General features: G+C 37.6%; 1 protein-coding gene across 5 annotated transcripts in view; it reads left to right on the top strand.

The window, feature by feature from the left end:
* Bmpr1b (bone morphogenetic protein receptor type 1B) overlaps positions 1-22614 on the top strand; it is a 301144-nt gene that overhangs the window by 241286 nt on the left and 37244 nt on the right. For all 5 annotated transcript variants that reach the window (XM_057793227.1, XM_057793226.1, XM_057793229.1 and 2 more), the window contains one exon: positions 21087-21246. In XM_057793227.1, the coding sequence (XP_057649210.1) occupies positions 21104-21246 (143 nt within the window). In that variant the 5' untranslated portion in view covers positions 21087-21103. The remainder of the gene's footprint in view (positions 1-21086; positions 21247-22614) is intronic.

The raw sequence follows: 22614 nt of genomic DNA, 5'->3' as shown, positions 1-22614 counted from the left end.
CATGACCTTTGTACTAGTCACTGGCATTAGAAAAGTTGGTGAAATATTTTGGATCATTCAGGACTGGATGATAGATAAAATAAATGGTCAACATTTCTTGAGAACAACTTATAAAGTCAAAAGTCAGAGTGTTTTTACTGAGCATCATTAAGTGTTCTGATAATATGAGTCATTGAGGCAAACACTGACTTTAAAACTGAATGCTCACAGTCCTGCTTCACATCTGCTCTGCCTGAGAGCCTTACTGTTTTGTCTCCCGGCTTTCAGGCAACAGAAAGAGCCTCTTAATGTCTAATGAATATTTATGCAGTCCTTTGACAATTAAAGGCTCATTAAAATTCACTTCAAAGGAAGAGATTAAAACACTTTTAAGACCAAAGAATAATGTAGATGCAAGTAGGAGCTCAAATTCCTTTTCATTGGACATGGGTCAGAAACACTCCGCAGATGCACTCTGAGGAATGACTCCTGGTGGAAGGCGCATCTCAATGCTGGGTCAGGTTTTGGAGTCAGACTCTCTGGGTTTAAACCTGGTTTCCACTCCTTCTAGCTCTGTGACCTTTAGCTCCTCCTGATTAGAGCAGCTCCTGCATGGCGATGTAGAGAGAGCAGTGGACATAACCACAATCTGCTCGGCAGAACCATTTCCATCAACCCATGAGCAGAACTAAGAATAATAACTGACACGTCTCATCTCTGTCCTGAGAAATCTTTCCCCCCACTTCAAAGTCTTTGACAACCTACCTACACTGCAGCCATTCGCAATCTTACTTTCCTCCTTCTGAAGTGGCGCGAGGGGGTGTGTGATGAATCCTCAAATCTGAGGACATCTTAATTTCCTTCATTTCATTTTTTTTTTGTCCAGTTTTCATTCCCATTATGCTTTCAGATGTCCTGGACTACAACATTTCTCATGGCTCAAAACTTACATGTATTGCATAGGAATGCCTAAATATATATATTGAGATGCTCAAAGCCACACTCCTTTATATAATGCAAAGTATGTTAAAGCCATGGTAGTTGGCTAGTTGTGTTACTATATTGCATGACAATCACATGTTTGGTAATAGAAATAAAGAAATGCATGGGCATGACCAGATGGTGGCCTGTACAGTTATATGCCTGCTTACTTATTTATAAATAATTATGAATAGAAGTATGTATTAGGATGAATGAAGAAGTGGTGGAGTCTTCATTTACGTATTTCTTTTTCCATGAAGCTTTACATTGGTATAAATAATCATAGCCTTGAGAACCAGCACATTGTTATTCTGTTGTTAAACATAGTTCCTTAAAAATTATTCTACTTAAGTGACAGACCATTCTACATTACACAAGATGGGATTGTGAGAGTATACTTGTGAAGTGCCAAGAAGCTGTTACTGAACTCAAACCTCATTTTTATGATAATGCCCCAAACATTAACAACAGTCATGATTTCATTTAAAATTTTCATTGTTTTCACCATCTGCTTCTCTGAGTTTCTATGCAAATTATTGGACCTGTTTCACAGGAACTAAGTAAACATGTCTTTCTAAAGCTATTATGAATGAGAGTCTAGTTATGGGTTTCCAAGCACTTATACTACATTTCTGTGATTTAGATAGCACTATTTTGGATGCGTTTCAGGAGACATTGTTGTAATCATATTAGTGTTTTATGTAATGACCCTGATGACAGCTCAGTATATAAATCTTTCATCATTTAACTATGTTGGATATTCACTATTATATTATTATATATTATTATATGTATTATTATATGACTATGACTAAGTTTGCCTTATAATTCTTATCACCTATTTATTTATTTAAAATGGAAAGATAATAGAGAACATGATCAATTTCTAACACATTTTCTACGTAAGTTTTCAAGTCATATCTTAGGGTTTCTACTGCTGTGAAGAGATACCACAGCTGAAGGCAGAAATGATCCGACGCTTAACAGAAAAGGAATATCACACTCAGAACTCAGAGCTAAGAAAACAGATAGGTGTTTATGAAGGGTAGACTTACAAGGTCAGGATGTTCTGCTTGAACGATGGATGAAGATCAGATCCAAAAGCAAACCAAACAGCCAAAACAGGGCCCAGGGGCAAGCAGAGAAAGGAAGGAAGGGGGCCGGACAGGCTTCCACATCCAGGTAAATAGTCCATGAGGCCACACTCCAGTAAGCAGGTAGGTATTAGCTGTAACCTTCCCACAGCATCTCCCCCTTTTATTCAAATGAGAGTTCTAAACCTACTATAAAATTATATACAATAGGAACAAATATCCTATTTTAACTAGTTTAAGTCTTGTATAATAAATAACTTGGCCAAGTCATGAGAGGAAAGTAACTACATTTATGTAGTCTTTAACCCCATTGAAGATCCGAGAAGGGAAATAATGTTACCTGAGTAATTAGGAAGTGCAGTCAGACAACTTTTAAAACATGCAACAAATCACAGAGACAACTGGCTGCCTGGGCAATCACCCGAAGTCACGTTTGCAATGTTGAAGCAACCAACTTTGGCTAAGGCCTAGAATAACTGACAGATTATTTTTTAAGGCAAGATTTTTTAAAAACCATCTAACCCTGTCTTGGCAAGATTTGAACAGTTTTACTTATCCATTTTTGTATGCTACATATTTTGTCAGTGGTTGAGGTATGTATGGGCAGTTCCTTGTCCAAAGACCGATTGCCAAGAAGAAGATAAGCGCCAAGTGGAAGAAGACAAGAGCCAAGCGTCTTTGGTGCTCAACAAAAGGCACTCCGACCATTTTTTTACAACTCTTTGAAGAGGTTGAAGATTATCTATTTATACAGAACATAATCTCTATGTATCTAAAGAACCTGATTAGTCTAACTATAAATATAACAAACATAAATGACTATTGATCTATAATTTTAATACCTATCTAACTTAAATATTACAACAAAAAAAAACTGTGCAATAAATGAGGACAATGACCTCCAAATGTAAGCAATGTATAAGTATCTTGATTAGAGGTAGAAATGTACACTGCAATATGGTAAATGTATATATCAATACATAAACAATATATAAGTATCTTAATCAGAGGTAGAAGCATGCATACAATGTTTAATATAATTTAACTTTGTATCCATATACAAGAATCCATACCAATGTAATTGTCTATAAACAATAACTCACAAATACCAATCTATTATCCCATCATATGACCAGAGCAGCTCTTATAATTGGGGTTGGCTTACATTTTCAGAGGTTTAGTCCATTATCATCATAGTGCAACATGGTTGAGTTCAGGAAGACATGGTGCTGGGAAAGAAACTGAGAGTTATATATTTTGACCTACAGCCAACAGCAATTGGTCTGTCTCATTGGAAGTAGCATTAGCAAATGGGACCTCAAAGCCCAACCCCACAGTGACATACTTCCTCCATAAAGTCCACACCTACTCCAACAAGGCCATACCTCCTAATAGTGCCACTTCCTGGGGGGGGGGGGGCATTTTCTTTCAAACCTAAAATATATTGACAATCATCAGTCTTTGGATTCTTGCTGTGTTATATTAAGACTTCTCTTTGCCAATTCAGGGTGTTCCATTTCTCCCCTCTTTTCTCCAGTCACTATCACAAGTTGATGTCTACTCTGATTTAGTGATGAATACCAACAGCTAAAAGATCTGAGTTGTGGACTAGTACAAAGGGAGGGGAGAAAGAAAAGAAGCACAGGCTGATGCAACGTTTAGTGTAAATTATAAAATGTTTAGGAAGCACTCAAAAAGAGTTTGCAAAGGGTATGTACAAGTGGAAAACCACAATTAACGAGTCCATCTCTTCCCCAAAGTCCTACCTTAATTTGCAACCCTTTATATGCAGTAAAATTCTAGGGGATAAACTGATGATTTTGTTGGAGAGATCAGGTTATTTTGTACCCTGCAGAATCCATTTCAAATGGTCTTTAATGGTTTTATGCTATAGTTAGGTTGTCTTTCCATCCACTATGGAGTAGATATATTGCTAATGTAAAACTTCCTTCAAACTTTTTATACTTACAATTGTTAATGTCTTACAAGTGTTGGAGAGATTTAAATCATCATTGAATCCTTAACTGGGCTAGTTAACTTTGAAAATGAAAACTCTTTGTTTATATACTGCCCCTAATGATATTATATGAACTGCTGTAACTTTTATGGAGCAAACAGAGTCCATGCTAGTCTAAGCTTTCTATATATGTAAATAAGGACTATTTCATCTCGTTTATGCATGGAGGCATGAATATTCAATGTGACTAAATAACTTGTTTGCAACAACCAAACATTTAATTGAAATTAATAACGACTTGAGTAACTCATGTAAATGTAGTAACTTCAATAAGAGATACACACGCCAGAAAAAATATATACAACTTTTAAAATGCTAAATATATATCACGGTAAAGTTTCATGGAAACACTAAAACCAAAGCATACAGCTGATTCAAAATTGTAACATGCATGGTGAAGAAAACTGTTGGAAGATAAAGAATATCATGAGCAAAAATATGGGAATATAGAAACCATGGTGTATATAAGAAAGTATGAACAGGGAGAATACTGTGGTAGGAGATCAAGATAGAAAAATGGATTGCATCTGTTTTTAAAGAATTTTGACTGTTGTGGAATATAGTTTAAGATGTGTTATATTCTTTTATGTTGTATTTGTTTAATTCTGTAAAGCTGTATTACTTTGCCTGCCTAAAACACCTGATTGGTCTAATAAAGAGCCGAACAGTCAATAGCTAGGCAGGAGAGGGGTAGGCAGGGCTTCCAGGCAGGGAGAATAAATAGGAGAAGAAATCTAGGCTAGAAATAAGAACATTCCCTGCTTAGTTTTTGAGGCAGGGTCTCCCACTGAACCTGGAGCTCATCAGTTTGCTGGATTGTCTGGCAGTAAGTCCTAGGGACCTTCCTGTCTCTTCCCCTGAAGCTCTGGCTTACAGATGTGTTCCACCTCACCCAGCGTTCACATGGGTGCTGGTGCACAGAGAACACGCGCTACCACAGCTCTAGTGTTGGTCCTTTCTGTCCATACCACACTTATTTTTCAGTGCTAGTAGAAACCATGGGCAGCGAGTTTTTGCACGGCTTTTTCTCCAATAAAGCATTTTAGAAAATGACTAAAGTTGTCCTTGTCCGTTTTATTAATGCAAACTCACAAGCATAACTAATTTGAATTGTGCGTAATATCTGGCCAGTATGTAAATATAGACCACAACCTTACAATCGGCTTGAATTTGGTGGGTCAAGCAAGTGGCACACACATACATTTGTATCAATATATACTAAGAGCCCTGTATATATCACATGATCTCATATGTGTAATAGAAATGCTTTCCTGTGCTTTGGGTCAGGCAGGTTTGGATCTGTTTTCATTTGTTGTGATTTTAGATATTAGAAGACTTATGTGTTCTTTCCTCAGATCCTGGCTTGGGAAGCATAGAGCCGGAAGTATAAGTGTAGTATGTTGAGGCTATCAGCGAATACAAGGAAGTTAGCAGAACAGTTCTTACTCCTTCCATGTAGTTCCTTTCTTTGGACACATCCATTAGCACCCTCTGTTTGCCTGTCCAGGGAATGGGGTCACCAGTTATGTCACAATCATTTCCTGCAGACCAAAAAGTGCTAATCTCGACAGGTGTGTTTAGCCAAGAAAATCTTCCCTTGCTTCCTGAGATGCTTGCTGTGCTTGCCACCTGGGCCTTATTTTCTCAGCGTTTTTATTTCCCTGCCTCAAAAAGACGCGCTGTAGATTCCCAACTCAGTAACATGGCTTAGGCTAGGAATCATGATTCTTACACCTGTTTGGGGTTCAGTTACCCTGTTATACGTGTGACTAGGTCTATTGTAAGAGGTGGTGCCCGGTTTCGTGTTTTGTATGTAAGTTTCTACGTTCTGCTGTAAAGCTGTAAGTGAAACCTCTCAGACTCTCAGCTCACTTGCTGTTTCTTCCCCGTGAACTCACAGTTTCTTTGTCTTAAAGCCTTTCCTCAGCTGGCCTGAGACTGGGCCAGGGCCTCTTTTGATGTCACCCAGGAGGGGATAACTAGCCAGCCATCTGGGAGTGAAAGATCCAGCACACAGGTGGGGCAACTCCTGAGACAGACTGTGAAAATCAAAGGCAGCTCACAAGGAGGAGTGGATGGGGCAAGGGAGCACTCAGAGAGCATTTTGTATCTAGTGTTTCCTAGGCTCTGAGACCAAGTGAGAGGGAGCGAGTGTTCTAGCCTGAATTTTCAAGAATATTACGTTTTTGTTTTGTTTTTCCAAGACAGGGTTTTTCTGTAGTATTATAGCTTGTCCTGGAACTAGCACTTGTAGATTAGGCTGGCCTCGAACTCACAGAGATCCACCTGCCTCTGCCTCCTAAATGCTGGGATTAAAGGCCTGCACCACCACTGCCCTGTTTTGTTTTTGTTTTTTTGTTATGAATATTAACTTTGGAGGAATCATTAATTTGGAGTTGTGAGACAAGGTGTAAGAAAGAGGGATACAAAAATAACTAAATTAAAAGGGAAAAAACATTATTCAAATGTACTGAATAAGAGAACAAGAAACGTTTCCCCCTCTACCCCATGTCCGATATGCAGCATAGATTAGTGGAGGCTTCTGAGGTTGCTGCTGCTGAGTGAAAGGTGATGGACAGCTGTTTTATGTATGGAGACTGAGAATAACACTTTAGCAAGCCCTGGCTGCCATCCTTCCACACCAGGCTTACGATGCCAGCCATAGAGCAGTATGTCTTCCCCAGGACAAACAGCCATTGATGTGAACCGGTTCTCAAGCATTTGTTACTCCTTCCTGTGGGGGTTTTGTAGTTCGTGTGATATAACCAAAATGTATGTGCTGATACTATTTTATTGTTCATGGTGGTGACATTGGAGAACATACAATAGGTTTGTGTGAAGCTGACTGCAACTCTGATGTTGGAGACAGAGGTGACTTGAACAGTATTGCTATCAAATGGTTCTCATGCCATATGGGATATTTTTTAAAAAATTAGCATTAGTGTCCTGTTCTTTTGGAGAGTGTTTATAATGCCCAAAAGAATGTGCTGGAGCAGGGATCAGGTTACACCCTCACCTTCAGGTCCTTTCATTGGCATAATACACACCTGTGTGTTCTCTGATCTCAGAATTGTTTTGAAAAGCTCCTGACATCTGACATGTGGAAAAAGCAGATTTCTGTTTGTCTTCTGACAGGACAAGTTCACATTGTCCCTGTAAGTGCTGCTTCTGATACGGTCCCTTGTCAGCCACATACTATGCTAAATCGTGTGCAGAATTGAACCTCAAGTGTCCTGAGGTCGGTTCTCTTTAACTGTGTAGTGTTTTCTTGAAGCATTGAATGAACAAGATACTGATCGATCATAAATGCAGATGAATAGATTTATAGTAAGGATAAAAGAGCCCTAATTTTTTTTTTGTTTTGTTTTTGATGGGGCCTTTTTCAAAGTTCTCTTCTTGATAGTTTGCTGTAGAAATAGTGGTGATAAAGAATGCTGACCCAATTAAATTAGCATTTCACATATAGACAGGGAAAGTTTTGCTTGATGCTATACATTTGATCATCATCTCTATTACCATAAAATGTTGTGTAAAAGAGATCATCAAACTTCCATAAATACATTTTGTGTATGAGGCCTCTCTGTAATGATTTTCATAACTGAATTAGTGACCCCTTTGAAATATGGCAGGCATTTTACACGTATTATTATGTTACAGTATACTGACTTTTTTTTTTTTTAATTTAAGCGTCCTGCACTGGGTTTTACTAAATTTGCAGATTCTTCTTTCAAAATCAAGCTGCCTTTGTCTCAGCATCAGCAGTGGATTTCTTGCAGTCTGTTTAAATGAGTAGTTTCTGATGCTTATCCCAACACTCAGATAAAGGCCTTTCAACACGTGGTTTATAGTGGAGTGGCTCCCTAAGAGAGTCACGATTATCAGCTAGAGTCTTCATGCCATAACTAAGGATCTCTCTGCTCGTGTCTCTCTGCTGGAGAGAAAGCATCGAACTTAGCAGCGGCAGGAGTCTAGATTAGTTGGGTTGGGTGAATGGCTGGGAGGGTGCCTGTTAGAAGGATTCCTTTCTTCTTCACTGCTAGGAAGTAGGAAGGGAAATCTTGTCCTTGGTTTCCACATGCAGAAATCTACCATGCTGTGGGCCCGAGAGTAAGGAAGTTGTAGGAAGTAGCTGCAGAGATGTCCTCTATTCCAGGCTACCTGTTTAGTAACTAACGCCATTTTAATACTTCCTAGGCCAATGATATGAGGATAGCTAGGGAGACACTTCAAGTTACTAATAGAGCTATTATGGTTTTAATGATGAAAGTAAATGTTTTCCCTTTTATAGACGGCAGGAAAAAAATAGATTCAGTTGTGAGTTTATCACTTATTAAGAGATCTATTTACTCTGAAAGGTCCCCATAGGCTTTCTATAGAGAAACAAAAACAACTGTCTTTTCAAGCTACTTCTGTGTTGTTTTTTTTTTTAAATCAACAAACCCAACTTGCATAGTAGCTAGAGCTGATAGACTTCACCAACGTCTTTTTATTTCACTGATTTGTGTATGCATGTGCACACGTGTAAAGGAGCACACAGGTGCACGGGGAAGTGTGCGGAGGTCAGATGATGACCTTGGCTACTGTTCCTCGGATGCCTTGTGTTTTTAAGACAGTCTTTCTTTGTGCTGGAGCTCCACAGTAGGATGACTGCTCAGTGAGTTGTACACACCAGCAGGCCCCAGCACTCAGGTTTGAGTGCACCACCATACTTGGCTTCTTGATTGCCTTTCCTTTTTTTTTTTTTTTTTTGGTGAGATCTCTGGGGGACTAAACTCAGGTCTCTATGCTTGTAATGCAAGCTCTCTCCTGAATTGATCATTGTTCCAGCCCAGTTTTGCTGGAGTTTTGCAGAGAAAAGTTGTAGGTAAATAAAATGACTGGTGCTTGATAGCTGAAACACATGCTAATACCTTTTGTCAAAATTTTTGCTTAATCCCATGGTTTTATGGCTGTGGAAGAGCTTCTGACTGTAGTGGTAGCTGAAGACAGCCAGTCTTTTGTTTCTGTATTAGAATCATGATGGTTTGGAAGCATCTATTTTCATTATTCATGTAAAGTATGCTAAGTGCATATTTCCTATCTTCCTCCATTTGAAGTTTGAGATGATATACTCAATTTATCAATATAATCAGGGTGAAGCAATACAACATATAAGTTTATCTGCCTTTTGTTGGTGTGTTTTTCATGTATCAGCTTACAGTCCATCTTTTTGGGTTTTGGTGGTTTATGTATTATAATAACCCAAATATTGAAGATAATTTTGAAAGGAGGAAGGAAACATCTTTAATTTAGAATAAAATGTGTGAAAATGTTATTGACATAAATGGAAGTATGGGAGTTGAATAAAAATAAATAAAAGCCGTGTATGGTAACTCGCTCCTGTAATTTCAGCATTTAAGAATCTGAAGCAGGAGAATTGCCTCGGCTTTGAAGTCAGTCTTGGCTACACAGGACGTTTCAAGCCAGCCTAGACTGCAACAAAAAAATCTTGCCTCTAAAAATAAACAATGCCCGAAGAAAGGAAATGGAAAGAAAAGTTGGGGAGACGTTCAAAGACAAAACCACTGAGGCGCACTGAGTGTTATACAACCAACAAAACAAAACAAAAAACAAAACTGAAAAGACTTTGGAAAATGTTTCGAAAACCAAAATCATTTTTATCAAAAGAAGGACCGCTTGAGCAGCCTCGGGCCAGAACGTCCCAGTGTGTGCTTTCCACAGATTGAAGATAGCACAACGTTTATAATAACATAACTTCACTTAAGATCATTCCTAATTGCTTCTGCCTAGAATGCAGCACCACTGTTGCTTGGCAGTCTTCTTCCCACAAATAAGGTAGTGGTGGTGGGGTACAGTTTGTGAACTTTTTTAGTAGCCAATTCGATCTGATTAGTGGGGACAAATGGTGTTGTTTTGTTTCCCTTTGAGTTTGTGAAGAAGCTATGTATTCTAGTCATAATCCAGCTTTCTGATTTTACTTTGTACATTCAGCATAGATAAATGGGAAAAGTAAGGAGAAAACCAACATTTGCATCACAAGTCATCCTTCGGGGTTGCTCGGGAATTATGATGCAGTATTCTAATGGTTCTATCTGCATGTAAGAGAAAGCCACTGAGACTTGTCTAATCTGATGACAGACAATGTCCTTGTGGAAAATAACTTCCTTCTTACTGTTCTTCTATAAACATGCTATGCATTCACATAGGCCTTTCTTTAATGAAAAAATGCTTGTATCTGAGAACAAAATTATTTTCTAAACAAAACAGAAATTAACAAAAAATTCCTTTTAAATATATGTATAAATTGTACTTACATTTTGGAGATGATATAATTTTCTTCAGGCTTTTATTGTACCCACAATTCTTTCCTAGCCCTCTGGTATTGGGAAAAGATACATAGTATCTAGATTAAGTCTTAAATGTGTTAAATGTGGCACAGAAAGTAGCCTCAGAAACATGGTGTGGAATTTGTGCAGAATACAAAAGAATACCATGAAAGTTTGGGTGTGAGGGAGCATAACCAGGACAAAGGAAAAGTAGCAGAATGGGTGCACGTACGCCACTCTCCAGCTGGATCTTAAGGCTTTATGAGCTCAGTGAGTGCTATTTCTCCTTCCTCTCTTTAGGTCTGTAGTACTTTTTTATGGGTTTTGCATGATAGATACTTCCAAATGGACTTGGCTTTTCCAGAATTCCTATGATGTTTACACTATTCTGGCTTTATCACACCTTTATTATGTCAACAGGGTAATTGAATCTGAATTGTAATTTTTATACCTGAAACCTCTGATTGGGTCAAAACAAATGGTTCAATATATTTGATTTTTAAAAGTATAAGGACAATGGTGATTGTTGTTCTGTCTTCTGATTTCCCAGCAGCATGAATGGTTTGGAATTACAGAAGGGACTTATAAAGGTTAAATTTTTTGAGGAAGGGTTTCTATATGTGAAATTGTGCTGGAGCTATCCTGGAGACATAGCATGCTGTCATACTTTCCTGGAGAATGGTATTATTAAAGTGGAGCTCCAGATATTTAAATAACAAATTTAAAATTATTTTCTGACTTCTGTAAAGTCAGAGAAAGCTTTTAACTATCTGGGAATCTGCAAATGAGGTATAATAATATTTTGTGGTCATTGCCTCCCTGCCTGCTTCCTTCCTTCCCCCCTCCCTCTTTCCTTCCCTCCCTCCCCCCCTCTCTCCCTCCCTCTCTCTCTCTTTCTTCTTTCTGTCTTTTTTTTATTTGCGAGTTTTCTTTTCTCTTTCACCTTACCCTGTCATATGCTATGGATCCTGAACATAGCTCAACGCCTGACTGGAGTAATCTTCCTGGCCAGCTCATAATCAAAGGGAGGACTGAGGGAAACAGCTGAGCTGCATTAGGCAACCACAGACTGGGACACATTTCTTAATGGCTGAATAACACATCACAGGTGCAGGATTAGTGTTGCCCACGGTGCTGGGCTTTTGAGTGGGAACCCTAGCGATTCTGGGCCTCCTTTTCATGTCTGTCAGTCCAGGAAATTCAGCAACCTTATAACAAGCATGCAGAAATCAAAAGTGAGTAGGGAGAGAAGTTTTCTATTTCACAGCTTCTTTTTTTGTTGCTATGGAGAGGCTTCATATAGTTTAATAATCAATTTGATTGTCCTATTACATGCAGCCTTGTGTTAGGTATGAGTTTAACTTTCTTTTTTTAATTATTATTACTTAAAAAAATACCAATCCAAATTCCCACTCCCTCCCCTCCTCCCAGTCCCCTCCTTCCATAGACCCTCCTCCACCCCTCCAACCCTAAGGCAGTGCCATGCACCCAGCCCTGTGGAAAGTCCAAGGCCCTCCCTACTACATCTAGGTTCAGCAAGGTTTACATCCAAAGAGAATAGAATCCCATGAAGCCGGCATATGCAGTAGAGACACATCCCAGTGTCACTGTCAGTGGCCCCTCAGTCTGCCTCAGCTGTCAACCCTCTTCAGAGGGACTAGTTTGATCCCATGCTTCTTCACTCCCACCCAGTCTAGCTGGAGTTGGTGCGCTCGCATTAGCTCAAGCAAACTGTCTCAGTGGATGACCCCATCGTGGTCTTGAATTCCTTGCTCATACTCTCACTCCTTCCACTCTTCAACTGGATCTTGGGAGCTCAGCTTCTTGAATCCTTCTCCAAGAAATGTTGAGAAGACCCACAAAGGCAGTTCTGGCACATGCACATGCGTGAACACACATACACATACGCACACTCTTTTGAACCTTTCTTTCTTGTCATAGAAGGTGGCATCTCAGATGACTCAAAATCTGATGTACATAATCTAAATGACAGGAAAGAGCAGTTTAGCTGCAAAATATAACTTATTCTACTTTATGACAGTTGAATTATATATACATTATTTCAGCTTTCATATTGGAAGTATTGGCCTGACACTACCATTACCCCAGCATTATCCGAAAGTATTTAAAGTCAAGTGTTAGAGCTGTATAAAATCCTTGTGGTATTATTTATTATAGCTTTTGACATTCCAAGTTGTCAAAACATCAGATTATAAACATCAGAACTGTATTCTTTCAAGTCTCTTCTTTCTTTCTTTCTTTCTTTCTTTCTTTCTTTCTTTCTTTCTTTCTTTCTTTCTTTCTTTCTTTCTTTCTTTCTTTTCCCTCCCTTCTTTCCTTCCCCTAGCCTTCTGCTTCCTCTCTTCCCCTCTCCCCCTCTCTCCTCCTCTCCCTCTCCCTCCCCCCTCTTTCTTTCTTCTATATATCCAACATCAACCTTGAATACTTCTTTCTCCTCCTTCTACCTTCCGAGGACTGGGATCATAGTCATGGACTTTAATGCCCATTTATGTCTGATGCTAGGGCTTTATGAATGCCAGAAAAATCCTCTACCGACTGAGCTGCATTCCCAGCCTTCAAATATAGTTTTAAAAGACAAAGTTTAAGAATATGGATTTAATGACTTAAATATTATCCCAAATAAAGGATTTGAAAAAAATAATTGATCCATTTTTATCTAAATGGTTATAACTTATTTTAATAAGAAAATGTATACCCTTGGAATAACAAAAATAAGTGTATTTTAGTAATTTACACCATTTTTGGTTTAGTTTCTACAAAAATTTTCTATAATGTATAATGTGTAAATAAACAACAGCAAAAATCCAACAACAAAGCTTTATGCTTAGCCATGTAATATATAAACTGTCTATAGAGTTTTCTTAAAACTCTGTAATAGGCTTTGAATATTCTCACTTTTTTGATTAATTTTTCATCATAAATTATCTGCTAAATGCACTGGTAATGATTGTAATTTATAGTTGAATTCTAAGATTAGTTTATATATACATACATGCACCAATTTTATGCTGTATGTTTAGATATGTGAATTATTAATACATTTCTGTATTTTGGCCATTATGCACTGTAACTAATGTGTCCTTTAGTAATTATCCAATTAAAGATTAGAAACTGAAAGATCTTAAATGCTTTCTTGGGGCTTTGTTTGTATGGAGAAAATATATATCTGGTGTGATGCAGGCAAGCATCTTATTTTTCTGGCTCCATATACATACATACAAACTGGTGTTTTATGTGAAGATGTTCTTGGCACATTTGGCAGACTTGGTACAGTGGCAAATTGAACATCCACCTTTATAGCCTTATAACTGAGAAGCAGAGCACAGATAAAAATATACAGAACCATAGCTCCTGGCTTGGGGATCTGTCCAGATCTAGGTGATTCTTTGGAATTATCATCAGAGAGACCATGGTTCAGTTTCTTTTCTAACACTATTGACTTGAACTGACATATTAAATATTTTAAAATACAGAGATAAACAAAATGTTTTTATCTTCCTCGGTGATTGTGCATATATATGAACTCAGTGTGTTGTTTAATGCCTATGAACATCACAGTGGCTTTCTGGCTGCCTATTTTCATTATGTTGAAAATTTTATCAAAATGCTTATAATTAATTAATGTTCTGAAGTATTTTGCATATTTTTAAATTGAAATCAACGTTTTGATTGAATTTCTGTAAATTTAGAAGCACTATAAAGCCTGCATGAAGGCCTGGCAACTGTTTAAACATTACAAGAGTGATGCCACAATACCTTTAAGTTTCTCTCATACCTTGTGCTGGTTGGACTGATAAGTCTGCATTAGTTACATACAAAACAAATAAGTGCAAATGTAGGTTAACATTTATTGAATATTTAACCATTTTATGATTTACTTAAATTACAATCTGACATTACAAACAAATGATCAGAGCTTTAGGTTTTTTTCATCAGTTGTGTTAGGGTCTCCCGTAGGTTCTTAGGTGGTCTATAACATTGGCATTTCAATCATCCAGCACAACCTGAGGGGTGTGGTAATGTGTGTGTGCGCTTATGGGGAAAAACACAATGTTAAGGAATGGGGACATGAACAGGTATTTAATGATAAAGGTCCTGTTGTATGACACCAGCACCTCCCTTAGAGCTCTATCCAAGGACTACTGCCATTTGCCACATTCTTTAAAGAGGCTCAGTTAGTCACTAAGGCCAATTAGTAAGGAGGTAGCTGAGAGGGGTGGTCAGGCTCTGTTGGTCAGTGACCACATCTGTCACTTGACATTCCCCGAGCAGTAGCATCCCCCAGAAACCAACATCTTTCCACGTGACTCTGGGTCTTGAGATGCAAGCTTCGAGCTTTTCCCAACATTCATTTTTCCTCAAGCGGTTTGGAACCAAAATTTCATTTTGAATCTTAAAAAATAACTGTTCAAAAAAAAAAAAAACAGGTATTTAAAGCACTGATTGAAAAGAAAATGGAAATTTATTGATGTTATTATTATTATTGAATATATGAGTGGGAATGAGAAGGATTGTTATCGAATTCCAACAATTCAGTACTTTAACTTTTTCTTCCAATGACTCCTTTACCCATGAAAATGTGCAAACTTTTGATTTCCACTTCTCTTCTTGCTCCTGCCTGCCCTCTAGTGTAGACTTTGTAGAATAGTGAAGACAGTCAACATTTCAAGACCTGAACAATGACAGCAGACATTGTAATATAGGAGGGGGGAATATTTCAGAGTCCAACCCAAAGTCAGATGATCACAAAGTCTCATGATCGCTGAGATTTTCTTTTAATGAAACATCTTATATTTGAAATGTATTTTAATTATTCCTAATGTGTTCATCTGAATATTGGCATAGTTAATCTTCTGTTTCTTATTTCAGCATTGAAACATTGCTAACAAAATTATTGCATTTTAAATAAAATTATTATTCTTTGTATATGCATCTAATCAATTGCCTTTTTCAGGTTTTAGCTTATGTATACTGTTTTATTTATGACTCCAAGTGCCTGGCTTTTATCTGTGAGGCTGGATTTTGCTTGAGTTTAGTGTAATATTATATATGAAATTAACCCTTTTATAAATTCCTTCCCACAATTACAACTTAAAAAGCTATGAAGTTCCTAATAGGCCTTTTTGCACCTCTGTGCAGCCTTTCTTGGGCACACTTAACATGAGAAGGGTCTGGCTAGTCCGTTCATTGTATTAATGCTTTAAACCCTTGAATCTACACTCTGTTGAGCAGGTTATTAGTATTGCCTTCTGGTTTTTACTCAATTTGTTCATTGTTTTCTGGTGGCTGAGAGCTGTGATATAATGATTTTCATTATATCATATATAATATATATTATATGTATAATGTGATATAATGTTAATTCCTGGGGAATTAACAATATATAAACTAATAAGTAGCAACTGCATACGTGTATATAAATTACCTCCTTGACTTCATTATTTTGACAGAAACAAGAAATTTCTCCCCAGTTCTGTCAGATTGTCAGTTTACCATTTGTTTAATGGTAAATCGAATCAGAAGCAGTGATTTTCTCATCTCACTTCTTCCATTTACTTAGTTGACATTGTATGAAAGCCACCTTGTATGTTCACTCAGGATGGCTATTGCTACCTATGTTTAAAGAAGTCTTACTGTCTTTGTTATGAGGTAGTGATAGTAATATATCTTCTGGTTTAGAAATAGCCTGCATTCTGTCTACATAAAGATTAAAAGCAATAATTCGTCTTCATCATCTTTATGTGAAGGCTAACTTTTACTTGATTTTTTTTTCCTCAGTGTTTTTAAGCCAGGTTTTGGTCAAAAAGGATGCTTGGAGTCCCTAGACTTGGATATTTGACACTTGTAGCTGCAGTGGATAATGTAAGATTGTCTGTAAAACACTACAGACTGGTGGTTCATTATCCAAGATACTTGAGTACAGAAGTGTATGAGGTCTCAGTGTTTTATTATTATTTATTTTAATTCTGGAATATTTGTTTCTGTATAACAAGATACCTTTGGGGTGGGACCCACATCTAAATGCAGTTCCAAATGTGCCATTAATTCTTATACACATTGTAAAAATGCCTGAAAGTAAATTTAGAAATATTTTAAAATAAGTTTTACATGAAAGTTTATAGATGTCAAGTTATATGACAGCATTTAAACAATGAAAAAAATTTGGGTTTGTAGATGTTTTAGATTTGGGATTTTCAGGAATATTTAACCTATAACAAATAGATTGCTGATAATCAACAAGATTGAATGAAGTATACTTGTTTTCCAAAAACTTTGGAGAGTATACACATAGCACACAAAAGTGTGGTCAGCCAACCCTGCCTCATGCTTGTAGTCTCAGCACTTAGAAGGCTGGGACAGGAGTTTTATTATTTATTTTAAAAAGAAAACAAACAATCTCTTTTCATTTTACATACCAATCCCAGTTCCCACTCCCTTCCCTCCTCCCCTACCCTCCACCTAACTCTCCCATACCACCCCCATCCACTCCTCAGAGAGGGTAAGGTCCAAGGTTCTCCTGAGCTAATGGGAGCTCACCAACTCCAGCCGTACAGAGAAGGAAACAGCATAGGTTCCAACTCGTCCCTCTGAATGTGGTGACAGATGTATGACCGGGGCAGACTGTGGGGCCACTGGCAGGGACTCCAGGACTTATCCCTATTGCTTGTAGTGGCTTTTTTTGGAGTCTATTCTCTTTGTATGAGGCAAGAGTTTCACAAGCTGAAGAGAGTTTTGGCTACAGAGTGAATTCAAGGCCAGCTTGAGCTACATAATGAAACATTATCTTGAAAGAAAAGAAAAAAATGAAGCAAAGCATGGTCTAAAACAACTAGTGCCCTTAGTGTCCCTGCCAAGAAGGCATTCACAGTGGCTCAGCGGTGACTCCCAGAAGTGAAGATGAGCTAGGGAACATGATCTTCTTGAATTTGAAGGTTTTGGGTTTGCTTTTCGTGAATCTTTGTTATCCCATATCAGGATGTGAAAACAATTTCCTGTTTGGGATAGAAAAGCAGTTTTCAAATTCACTTAAATAGTTCTTAAATATTATCCGTTCTGATTTGCTACCCCACTGATAAGTTCAGATGAGGAAACAGGTGGAACAGCCCATTTAGATGCAAACAGAAAATTTCATGATATGAAATTCTTCCTTCACAGAAAATGTGCAGCAAGTCAGATATTTTATAGTTTTCACATATATCTGCATAATGGTGCGAGGCCATCCATATCTCCCACATGCTTGTTTTAATACAGTGTAGAGATGTATTTTAAATTGTGTTTTCCAGTTCTTTCTCTCCATTAGCAATGATGTGTATGCCCCTTTTCATTCTTTCTTTAAAATGTTTCCTCGGTATCAGGAAATTAAGTTTGGACCACTACTTCTTGGCTTTCCATAACAGCAAGGGCAATTGCATTCTCACCGCCTGCACTACAACTGTCTATGCACGTACTTCTGTCTGCTCATGTGTGCTATGGAAATATCAATTCCCATATTGTCTCTTGTTCCTATTATGTTTTCATGTTCAAATTTTCAATCAGCAGAAATGGAAAATCTATTAGTCAATCTATTAGTAGGTTGTTAGCTAATACTGAGACTTGAACCAGGGTCCTGTGTAAAACAGCAAGTATTCTTAGCCTTTGAGCCATCTCTCCAACCCTATGAGTCTTATTCTTAAACTCACGTCTTTTCAAACTAGAAACTTGTGATAGTCAGTGCATGATTTACTGATCTGATGATCTACTGTTTGCTCGAGTCTCCTATGTTGATTTTTTTTTCATACTGATAACCATGCAATCCCTGAACCTCTTCCTTGCTGTGTTTGTCTCTGAATACCTTTCTTCATGTTCATGTTTGAACTCATCTTCTGAGACTTGCAGTGATGCTGTCATATATTTGGCGCTCCTCATTTGTGATGCCCTTTTCACAGCCATGCTCTTTTGTATTCTGGTATGCTTTTTAATAAACTATGAGTATTGATAACAATTGTTTTGACAGTTACTTGCTTTTATACACTAATCTATTTCTTCCTAATTATTTTTCCATAAGTTTGTTTTCTGTTCAGTCCCTAAGGTTTGAGGTTATCCTCAGACATCTCCTGGCCATGAACTAGTGACTCATGCATGGGAGCATTACATACTAAAAAAGCCGACTGGAAGCTTCCAGATAGAACTCTTCACTAATATCCTTCACTTATAGGATAACATGGGAGGAGAGCGCTTTTGTTATTTTTTTCTTTAGCCTTAGACTTGCCCTTGACCTGCTTCAATTCTCCAGAGAAGAAGGCAAAGCCTGATGGGAAAAGAGGGCAGGAAGGATTCAGTGTCTACTGCATACTGGAAATAGTGCCTCCGCCTTCGTTGTGCTTTGTTTTTGCTTTGTTTTTGAAGTCCCTGACTTGAAGGGAAGAAATAAAAAATAATATATCTAGTACTGTAAGCATAAGATTTACCTTCCCAGTGTCCTTCAACTGTGGGAGAGAAAAGTTACTAGACTATAGGGCATCTGCATATTAAGTGAATATTTATTGTTTTGTTTTTAAACTTCAAAAAATAAGGGTCTGCTATGGGAGGAAGCAGGAAGTAATATTTTTGCATACTCTCTTTCATCAGGATGTCCCTAGAGGCAACTCAGGTTATCAACTTAGTATGATTTTAGCCTGATTTACAAAGACTAAATTTACAGTGACAGGACAATTTGTGGAGGTACCTACATGTACTGCTTTAACCAAGTTTTCACAATCTTTTATGAACAGATTCTTAACAAATGGCTTGCAAGACAAGGTGTTAAGAAAAACTGTTCAATTTCTCTGTATTTCAGAGTTTGATTTGCAGGAGAATACTCTATCACATAGAAGCGTGTGAACATACTGAAATCTAGTATATGGTTGGATTAAATAGCCCCGGCCAGCACGCCCTGGGAGTCGTCCTACCTCTGCCCGCCCCATCACTGACATTATAGGCACAACTGTGACCACCTATTTATTATAGGTGCTTGGGATGAACTTTAGGTGTTCAAGCTTGCCCAGTGAGCACTGTGCTGACTCAGCCATATACCCATATTACCTGGTTTGAATATCTTAATGATTTTTACAAAAATTATTCATGAATTTTTGGCTAATTAGCACAAAGCACAAAAGGTCTGGGGAAGGTTATCACAGATATTTTTCCTAAATTCATCATGACTATTGTCATGTGTAAAATATATAGCAATATATACAGTATTTTGTCACATTCCATTCATTACTTCTGATTGTAACATTAGTTTTTCTTAACCGAAACATCTATAATTCAACTTTATTGAAATTTGGTACAATTACAGTCCATGCTGATGTGGTTTGAAAGAAATTTTTAAACATTGTAATGTAACTTTTAAATTTTTAAACAATGTAAATTTTACATTGGTAAGAAGATAATTTACTCAGTGGCAGGTTTGTAAGAGTTCTGGTCACAGTGCCAGAAGCATAAGAGATATTAACTAATATGTGCTCTTTTTATATAACATACACACACCAATTTTTGACATAAGATACCATAAGAATAATAGAATGTATTGCAGAGTATTATAAAGTTATCTAAGGCAACTATATAGAAGATAGGAATACCTGTGATTAAACCCAGAAAATCTGCCACGGGGAGATCTTTCCTGTGGCAGTAGTCTCCCATCAAGGATGGCAGAAGCAGCCATGTAATAACATACAACACTTTCATATGTAAAAGCTAATGAAGAAGAGGCACCTTTTGAAATATGTAGTTTCTAATTTTTTATTTTTCTACACACATTTTACAGCTTAAATGTGGATGAATGCGCGGGGTAGTTTTTGTCAACTTGGCACAAGCTAGAGTCATTAGGGAAGACAGAACCTAAACTGTGGAACTGTCTCCATCAACTTGTCCTGAGAACATGTCTATGGAATATTATCTTAGCTGCTAATTGATGCAGGAGGCTCTGGACCACTGTGGATGGTTCTGTTCCTGTGCTGGTGGGCCTGGGCTGTGCAAGAAACATGGCTGAGCAGGCCAGAGGAAGAAACCAGAAACAATTATGTCTCCATGAATATTTCAGTTTCTGCTTCTTTGTTTCTGCCCTGATTTTCCTCAGTTAGAGATTGGGATCCAGAAGTTATAAGATTAAATGAAGCCTTTCTTCTCCAAGTTGGTTTTGGTCAGGGTTTTATCACAACAATAGAAAGCAATTTAATTCAATGATAGGTCTCAAATCAACCTTGTGATATGATAAAAAACGTAGTGCTAGGTTTCAGACAATCTGGGTTTAAAATGCTGGCTCCATTATTTGACTGTGTTCAGATTAATTAGTTAAAATTCAAGACTTGAATTTATTATGTGAAAAATGAGACTGACATCATTCATCCTTACTATCAATATATAGAGCAATCTTTACAGTACTGTTTCATTGAGGTTTTTTACATAGCTAAATACAATTGTTCTAATGTAATGAATAAAATTATATTCTGAAAGTATTATTTGTATCTATTACTCTCTATGAGACGTAAGTAGATGTCTTATTAAATATAAACTCTTATGAAAATTTCAAAATATCTGTCTTTTGTTTGAAATCTGTCATAAGTGCTCTCGTTTTAATTTAACATCTTATCATCTCATGGACAGAAGGCTGGATGACTGCCCTAATCATTTCTCTTTATTCTTTTACAGAGAAGTTCATTGATAACATGCTCTTACGAAGCTCAGGAAAATTAAATGTGGGCACCAAGAAAGAGGATGGTGAGAGTACAGCCCCCACGCCTCGCCCCAAGGTCCTTCGTTGTAAATGCCACCACCACTGTCCAGAAGACTCAGTCAACAATATCTGCAGGTTGGTGATGGAAATGCTTCAAACATCACTTTTCTAAGTGATCACAGTCATTTTGAACATATTTTAATGTTTCCAAGAATACGATCTGGAGGATGGTGCTGAATTTAGAAACTATCTAATCTTATTTTACCCTGAAAGTGTTTTTGAGACATACCTTTTACCTAAACATATAAGCAGAACACAGGTTTCAGGCTGTTTGTCACTGAACAGAAACTGTTGTGCCTCTCTTTTCCATATTCACTTAACCTAGAGTTCCTGCAGTTATGCTGATCTTGTTTTAACCACTCATCATACTGATGCTGTCAGTATTGGCACTAACAGATTAATGAACAGCCCTGGAAAGCAGTTTTGTGATAAAACTTATGCGAATCCAACAGATGTTAGGAGAGTCATTGTCACAGTACTACAGCAATGAAATTGGAATTGGGAGAACATGTTTTATAAAAGAAAAGAGTTCAAATTCAAATAACATAAAGCATTTTTCTTTGTACTCATCTTTACACAGCTACATTCATTTTTCTGTGTAGATAGCTGTTCTCTAGAGTAGGGAAAGAGTATGTAACTAGCCATAGCCTCTTGAGACTTAAGACAGGAGAGAAAGGCACAGCTACCCATACATCATGACTCCTGAGAGTGACAGTGTCAGAGGAGCAGAGTGTGCATGCCTGAGGAGTGGCCATCGACTCCAATGAGGAAAGGACTGCTAGTTTTGGAGTCCAGGATGACTGGACTGAGTTACTGCTCAGACCATCATCAGCCAGGAGGACATCTCAAACTGAGTTGAAGGTTTTGGCTATTGCAAAGAGCTTTTATAATGCTTATCGTGATAGGAATTCTTCTACAGGTTTTTTTACTAGTATTCCTAGTCTAAAAGTGATAAGTTTAAAATGTGCTGCGAGTGGAAATTTCTCCACCTGACGTCATATGATGGGTAACAGCCAGAATGCAGGCACACTAAAAATATTGTGTAAAATCAAGTCCCTGCTATGTTTGCTTAAGATACATAAGATAGAAATAAACTTCATGGTTGGCCATAAGTCCCATTCTCAAGGTATTACATTAAAAATTTATAAATATTGTAAAAATATAAAAGAAAAACAAAATAGAGCAGTGACCAGTGTTGGCTAGGGAACACGCTGCCTTTAAAATGCAGAGGCCTACAAATGAATTGTTTGTTGTTCACACAGAGATGTTAAGCTCTGCTGGGTTGGGTGACCTTGGCTTGAGAGTGATTACTGGACTCAGACTCTCCATACATCTCTCTTTTCTTTTGGGACAGCTGCTAAGCACTACACACTTTTTAAATATGTGCATAAAAGAGTAGCCTCCTAAAGCCTCTGTTTGTCTCTCATGCTCTGATAGTTTATT

Source organism: Chionomys nivalis, chromosome 18 (assembly GCF_950005125.1).
Source record: "Chionomys nivalis chromosome 18, mChiNiv1.1, whole genome shotgun sequence".
Classification (NCBI taxonomy): Eukaryota; Metazoa; Chordata; class Mammalia; order Rodentia; family Cricetidae; genus Chionomys; species Chionomys nivalis.
Note: the sequence above shows the minus strand (reverse complement) of the source record. Positions and strands in the feature narration are given on the sequence as shown.